General features: G+C 32.5%; 1 protein-coding gene across 1 annotated transcript; it reads left to right on the top strand.

Moving 5' to 3' along the window:
- The first annotated feature begins 2,442 nt into the window (after positions 1 to 2,442).
- Positions 2,443 to 4,852, top strand: LOC116029117 ((-)-alpha-terpineol synthase-like). Its single transcript, XM_031271012.1, has 7 exons — positions 2,443 to 2,529; positions 2,674 to 2,935; positions 3,001 to 3,370; positions 3,550 to 3,768; positions 3,863 to 4,001; positions 4,218 to 4,466; positions 4,553 to 4,852. Exons 1-7 carry the CDS (start codon positions 2,443 to 2,445, stop codon positions 4,850 to 4,852), a joined length of 1,626 nt encoding a protein of 541 aa, XP_031126872.1.
- Positions 4,853 to 7,196: the final 2,344 nt, after the last annotated feature.

Genomic DNA, 7,196 nt, shown 5'->3' with positions numbered 1-7,196 from the left:
TTTTTTTTTTTTTTTTTTCAAACCATCATATACTTCTTTGGTCTTAGTATTATTGTGGTATGATCATTTAAATTTCGTAAAATACAAGGGCATTTAAGTCTTCAATTATAATTTTTTTTTTCAAAAAAATAAAAGTAAAAGTATAGCGGCTTAACCCACATTGTATAAAAATGATTAAAATGGTCTTGTATTTAACGACATTTCAATGATTTTGTTGACGGATGACCAAAAATTATCATACCACAATAATACTAGAACTAAAAAGGAATGTTCTGGAAAAGAAAGATTAATAGTACTCTCCCACCTATAAATCTATGACTAACTCTAAAAAAGAAATAAAGTAACCACACTTTTACATAATCAAGTTAGTACGCGGACGGCCAAGTACAGTGCATTTGTCCATAGTCAAGCGGGATCCGACCAAGGAATCATCTTAGGATTTACGTACATTAAATGGCACACATGGAAATACCATCGTATTCGTAGGTTGTCAGCTGTCTACTATCAATTGAACAGGCATAGTGTAAAATACTTCACCGTATAAAGCACGCAACATATATTATATATGTAAAATAATAGATAATATAACTCTTACTAAGTGTTTAAATTTTATTAGATGAAGAAAAAGTTGTAAATAAAAATCATATATATGATTCACCCTCTTTGTTAAGCCTTTACTCCATATCTTTACACTCTTTTATTAATTAATTAAAGTATGACACATCAATAAGAAATATGAGTAGAAAATAAGAGTACATACGTACTTTTAACGCAATTCAAACGGCTAACAGTGGTAAGTATTATGTATTAGAAAGTACAATCAGTATGAAGCAAATTATATGAGTCCTAAACCGATGCCCAAAATTTAGAGTAATATTATCTATACTTTTTTTGTGTGTGTGTTAATTACTGAAATTGTCCATTGACTATAGAGAAATTACTAATTCGATCATTAACTATTATTTTTGCCTATTTAAGTCATCAACTTTAAAAATCTTAACTAATTTGGTCCTCTGTTTAATTTGTTTAGCTGTCAGACGTTTGTTTAATTTGAGGGTATTAGTGGAATTTCACATTGCTTCCCGAGCTGCTCGGGACTAAATTGGTAATTTCGCTATAGTCAAGGGACTATTTCGATAATTAACTCTTCGATTTAATAAGAGAGAAAATTGTGCATATGATGTGAAATTCTAGTAATACCTTCGAATTAAACAAATTTCGATGTTGACTGAACATAGGACCAAATTAGATAAGATTTTCAAAGTTGAGGAGTTAATTAGGCAAAAAAAAAATAGTCAAATGATCAAATTTGTAATTTCACTATAGTCAAGCGAACATTTCAGGAATTAAGGTTTTTTTTTTTGTTTTTTTGTTTTTTTTTTTTAAATCTAGAAAAGAGTATGTCTAATCGTTATGTTTACTTTTTTACTTTTATAATAATAAAATTGTAATACATACACGACAGGAATTTTTACTTTCGGAGAGTTTATGTATTATTTTCTCAGAAATTAATAAACTATATATTTGATTTTATATATGAATTTATCATAATATTCGTAATATTTAAAGTCATTTGTGGATGGGATGACTTAATAGTCAGATGTAATATTAAAACAAAATGGTTGAATATTTTCAGTAATTAACTTTACAATAATTGATATTCATGCAATCATCATGCATGACATTTCAATTATTTTAGGAGTGATCATTGAGACCTTTATTCATCGATGAGTCCGAACAAGATGTGACGGTAATAATGTGTTACCGGATATTATTTGAGTATTATTGAGTATTTGAACACAATATTGAGTATAGTGTTTGAGTGCAATGCTCAATATACAATTGAGTTCAGTGTGTGTTTTGTCTAGTAAGAAGTGTCGTCCCTTTGCAAGTGTTGTGAGCGTCCTTTATATTCCTAAGCGCAACGTTCCATCTTCAATGCGCAGTAAATGGAGCATCAATGCTGAGCGCCGTTAGAGTGCCGTTGGAGTGTTGAGGAGCCGTTGTAGTGAATGCTGAACAGCTAGTTTGAACTCCACTCATTGTCTTGGGTCTGCTTGCCTGATTACTCTGTCAAGATGTAAATATAATAATTGTGTTGAAAAATGTAATACTAAATCAAGATCAAAATATTTGAAATTTATAACTTATAAGTGGAAAAATGAAAAACTTTTAAATTACTCAATAAAATGTAAAAGTATTAGATATTTTCATGTTCACCCTATTCCTTTCACACAGACATTTTACACAAGTTTTTATAATATTTTAGAAGCCGTTGGCGTCGTCTACTATACATGACTGCGAAATTGCGTATACTCTAGTCCCTCTCTATATATAAGCCCACTCTTCGATGCTCTTGGATTCATCACCCATCTGCCTATTAGCGCTAAGTGAAATCGTTTTCTTATTACTTAGTCTGTCCATTTTCCAAACTAAGTAGAAATGTATAATGGTAATAGGAGATCAGGGAATTATAAACCAAGCATCTGGGATGATGATTATGTGCAATCTCGAACCAATATCTACACTGTAAGCTAGACATAAAATTAAGACTTTATATGAATGTTATGTTTTCTTTTTCATAGGGTATATATCAGCCTATTCCTCTCCTCGTACTGATACAGATCAGATGGCGGTTTTCATTTTCTTTATGTTTTATCTGATGCATTACAGGAAAAAGAGTTCTCTAAACGGGCAGCTGAGCTAAAAGAAGGTGTGAGGAAAATGGTGGAGGAAAAAATGGATCCATTGGAAAAGCTTGAGCTTGTGGATCTCCTGCAAAGACTGGGCGTATCCTATCATTTTGAGGATGAAATACAGCATGTTTTGGAGCATATATACACTTCCTCTTGCTGGTGTAATGGCGATCAAGATTTATATGCTACTGCTTTGCAGTTCCGGCTTCTTAGACAGCACGGCTACAAAGTCCCTCAAGGTGCGTGCTTTGAACAGTAAAACATATATATAATTAAACCTCGTATTAATTTGTTTTTGTTACAGATGTTTTCTGTGGTTTCATGGACGACCAAGGAAATTTTAAGAGAAGCTTGAGCGAGGATACAAAGGGAATCCTTAGTCTGTATGAAGCAACATACCTATGCATGGAGGGTGAGAGCATTATGGAAGCAGCCCAACGTTTGTGCACTAAACATCTTAGAGAAATCCAAAACATGAACATATTAGATCAAGATCTGGTGGACCATGCCCTAGAAATGCCTCTATACTGGAGGATGCAGAGGTTTGAAGCAAGATGGTTCATATCCGTTTATGAAAAGAGACACAACATGAACCCGGTTTTGTTGGAGTTTGCTAAACTGGACTACAATATGGTTCAAGCCAAATATTTGGAGGAATTAAAGCAAATGTCTAGGTGAGTGCATGTGCATACACATATATGGTTTTAATGCAACCTAGACAAATTAAACCAACTTCAATAAAATAAATAAATAAAAATAAAAATAACTAGATCCATCTAGCTACCAGCCTTGCCATTGCCAAGATGGAAGAAATCATAGAATTTTGTTCTTTTTTTTTTTCATAATATTATAGGTGGAATAAAGATATCCGTCTAGCAGAAAAGATGAGCTTTGCTAGGGACCGGTTGGTGGAGGGCTTCTTATGGGCTATGGGATTCACTCCTGATCCTCAGTTCGAATACTGCAGAAAAATTTCAACTAAGCTCTCTGTACTCTTAACAATTCTTGATGACCTTTATGATGTTTACGGTGCCTTGGACGAATTGGAGATCTTCACTGATGTCGTTCAGAGGTTTTTCTCTTAGCTTATATTCTTATTTTGGTTCAAGTAATGCTTTTATATTTACATGGACTAATGCACTTTTTGCTGCATATTTCATATATAGATGGGATGTTAATGCAGCTGAGACACTTCCAGAGTACATGAAGATTTGTTTCCTAGCCATTTTCAACTCCATGAATGAACTAGGCTATGATGTTCTGAAAGACCAAGGTTTAAGCATTATTACAAACATAAGAAAACAGGTAATCCATATATTATGAATTGCCCGTAACTAATTAAGCTGCATGTCCTGATTAATCATGACTCAGCTCTGATCTGATCTTCCACCTAGCGAATAATATTGATCTTAACCACAAAACGAGAAGTCCCTCGGTCCAAGGGTCCCATACCCTGACCCGACAGTATTACACATAATAATATTGATCTAATCTATATATAATTGCACATATATATTTCAGTGGGCAAATCTCTGCAAATTCTACTTACTAGAAGTGAAGTGGAATCTGGGTGGATATGCTCCAAGCCTAGATGAGTACCTGGACATTGCCTTCATAACAAATACTGGCCCTCTACTGTTAATGCATGCTTATTTTTGCATTACAAACCCCATTAACATTGAAGATCTACAACACTTGGAACAATATCCTGGAATCATTCGCAGCTCTGCCATGATTCTTCGTCTTGTAAATGACTTGAGAACTTCCCCGGTACATACATGAATTACTATTTTAATTAATTTCTTTTCTTTTCTGAACACATGATTAATTATTTGACGATGTTATGTGTTGAAAAGGATGAAATGTTGAAGGGAGATATTCCGAAAGCAATCCAGTGTTATATGCGTGAAAGTGGGTGTTCAGAAGAGAAAGCTGGGGAATACATCAATGGCTTAATTGCAGAAACGTGGAAGAAACTGAACACAGAATTAGTGAGGATGGAACGTCCCTTTTCCAAAAAGTTTAGGAGAACAGCAACGAATCTTCCTCGAATAGCTCAATTTATATATCAACACGGAGACGGATTTGGTGTCTGCCCAGATGAGATGAAGAATCGCATTGTGGCTCTGTTCTTTGAACCCATCCCCATGCCGTGAAATCTGCCTGCCATTTCGATCCTCAGCTATCTATATCTATATATATAAAAGTAATCTGGTGCAGATTCCTTTTCGTCGTGGCAGTACGTGGTGAATTATACGTACTTCTTATACACTACTCCACATGGAAGTGTAATATAAATAAGGAATCATATCCCTTTTCAATTCCCATGTCAATACGGTTGTAAGATAACATATATTAAGCTATTGTCTCTGGTTCAAATAAACGACTTCGTTAGCTGTTTTGTTGACGGTTGCAACCTAGCTAGCGGCAATGGATGAAATCATCAGTAAATTAAAATATTTGCTATACTTTTGGAGAGCTAGGGCTGATCTATAATTTTTATTTTTTTTTAAAAATCCAGTCTAATTATTCAATTTGGACATATCACGCCTTTTTTCTGTTTTTTTTTAATAATGTAATTGCAAATATATAATTTAAAAATAAAATTTATCGAAAACATCTATCATCATTATATAATTTAAAAATTGTTTTCAACAAAATAATTGACCAACTTGGTCACTATCTCCACGGTTGGAGAAGGCAACCAGCACAAGTGTTAAATGGTTTATTTGTTCCAAAATAACAAGTTTGAGGGTCTAATTGAAACTTTTTGAAGTTGAAGGATCTAAATGCGTAATGAAGTATAGTTTGAAGGTCTATTTGACCTTTATCATTTTTTAAATAACAACCAGCACAAGTGTATATTGCACTCTATATTAACATTATCATCATGACATCATGTATTGCACTCTATATTAACATTATCATCATGACATCATGTATTTTACAAATGATTATACATAATATGATTCGAAAACATTATAAAAAAATATCCAATACATTCATGTATGATGATATATATAATGGTATCGGATACCATCAATCTTAGCACCAATCAACATATATTGTTAATTTCCCTATAAATTTGACCCCTACGTGATCTTTTTTCTCTTAGCGGCACGTATGCCAGTATGAAATTCAAAGAATAATTAAAAAGTTGACTTCCTTTAACTACTTGACAAAATTAATTAGTCAATTCAGAGCATTGATAAATAAATTAAGAAAAATGATAGATGCATTTACATTGAGTATAATTGAGTAAAAAAAAAGTGAATGAATAAATAAAAGTAGTGGTCCACTTTACTTTTTAAATCAATCAAAGCATGACATCTCAGTTAAGAGTAAAAAATAAAATAAAAAGTAAAAGTAGATGTAATATAATATTACTCATAAATTAAATGTATGATGAATTTAATTATTGAGGACAGTGGAGGAGAAGTGATAAGCTACATATCTAATCAAATTAAAATCATATGGAAAATGCATGCTAGAGGTACGTGTGCATGCATGCTTCACATGACAGCAGGAACTGAACTGCTCATGTCTGCAGTCTGCGTCTGCGATCTTTTCATTGATTGGTGTCGGACAAAATTAGAGGAAAATGATAAAGGAATAGTTAGTTACAAGTGGAAATCAATCCTTATTCCGTGGATTATGGTCTTGTAACATACTAACATATCGGCTATGTTTGACAGAGCTTATTTAGGAGCTAATAAACTATAAGCTCTGTTTGGTAATGTTCCTAAAATAAGCTAGTAGCTTAAAATATGAGCTTATTTTTGAACGCAACCTAAGGTAGCGTTTCAAAATAAGCTAGTAGCTTCCTAACTTTTTTTTCCATCTTTAACCTTATTAAAGAAATGACATCATTTACCCTTCCCAATTAAAACCCTTTTCTATTCTTGTTTATTCGCAATTTTCAGGCTAATCGCTTCATCTTCATTCACTCTCCGCAGAAGCATCGCCCATCAGCCACCTCGCTCCGCAGTCTACAACCGGCCAATCGCAATATCACCGGTCTGTAGGTATGTATATATCTATTTTGTTGTATTACTTGTATATATTTTTTTCTATTGCATCTCGTATATCCGTAAGCTTGTATATGATATATATTTCATTGTATTACTTGTATTACTTGAATGTAATCTGCAGTGTTTGTTTTTGATATGATATAATATATATATATATATATATATATATATATATATTAATGAAATCTGCAGTGTTTTTGATATAATGTAATTTGAAAAATTAAAGTAAGTTTCTGCAGTGTTTGTAATCTATAGGATTCTACCCAAGTTTTATCATCTCATTTTTATTTTGTAGTAAATAATTTGTTTGCTCGCAGTAAAGTATGTTTTTGAGGCATGCACAATACGGTAAATATGGATGGAGATATGAAATAGTTTGCAGGCAATTTTGTATTACCCAACCACTGTGTCCTTCATATATATATATATATATATATATATATATATATATATATATATATATATATAT

This window comes from Ipomoea triloba, chromosome 9 (assembly GCF_003576645.1).
Source record: "Ipomoea triloba cultivar NCNSP0323 chromosome 9, ASM357664v1".
Classification (NCBI taxonomy): Eukaryota; Viridiplantae; Streptophyta; class Magnoliopsida; order Solanales; family Convolvulaceae; genus Ipomoea; species Ipomoea triloba.
Note: the sequence above shows the minus strand (reverse complement) of the source record. Positions and strands in the feature narration are given on the sequence as shown.

Excerpts from the sequence above, each read along its gene's own strand:
- LOC116029117 (XM_031271012.1), top strand. The coding sequence starts at position 2,443 with ATGTATAATGGTAATAGGAGATCAGGGAATTATAAACCAAGCATCTGG. Across the intron at positions 3,769-3,862 it reads TTCACTGATGTCGTTCAGAG|ATGGGATGTTAATGCAGCTG; the intron begins GTTTTTCTCTTA and ends TTTCATATATAG. Across the intron at positions 4,002-4,217 it reads TTACAAACATAAGAAAACAG|TGGGCAAATCTCTGCAAATT; the intron begins GTAATCCATATA and ends TATATATTTCAG.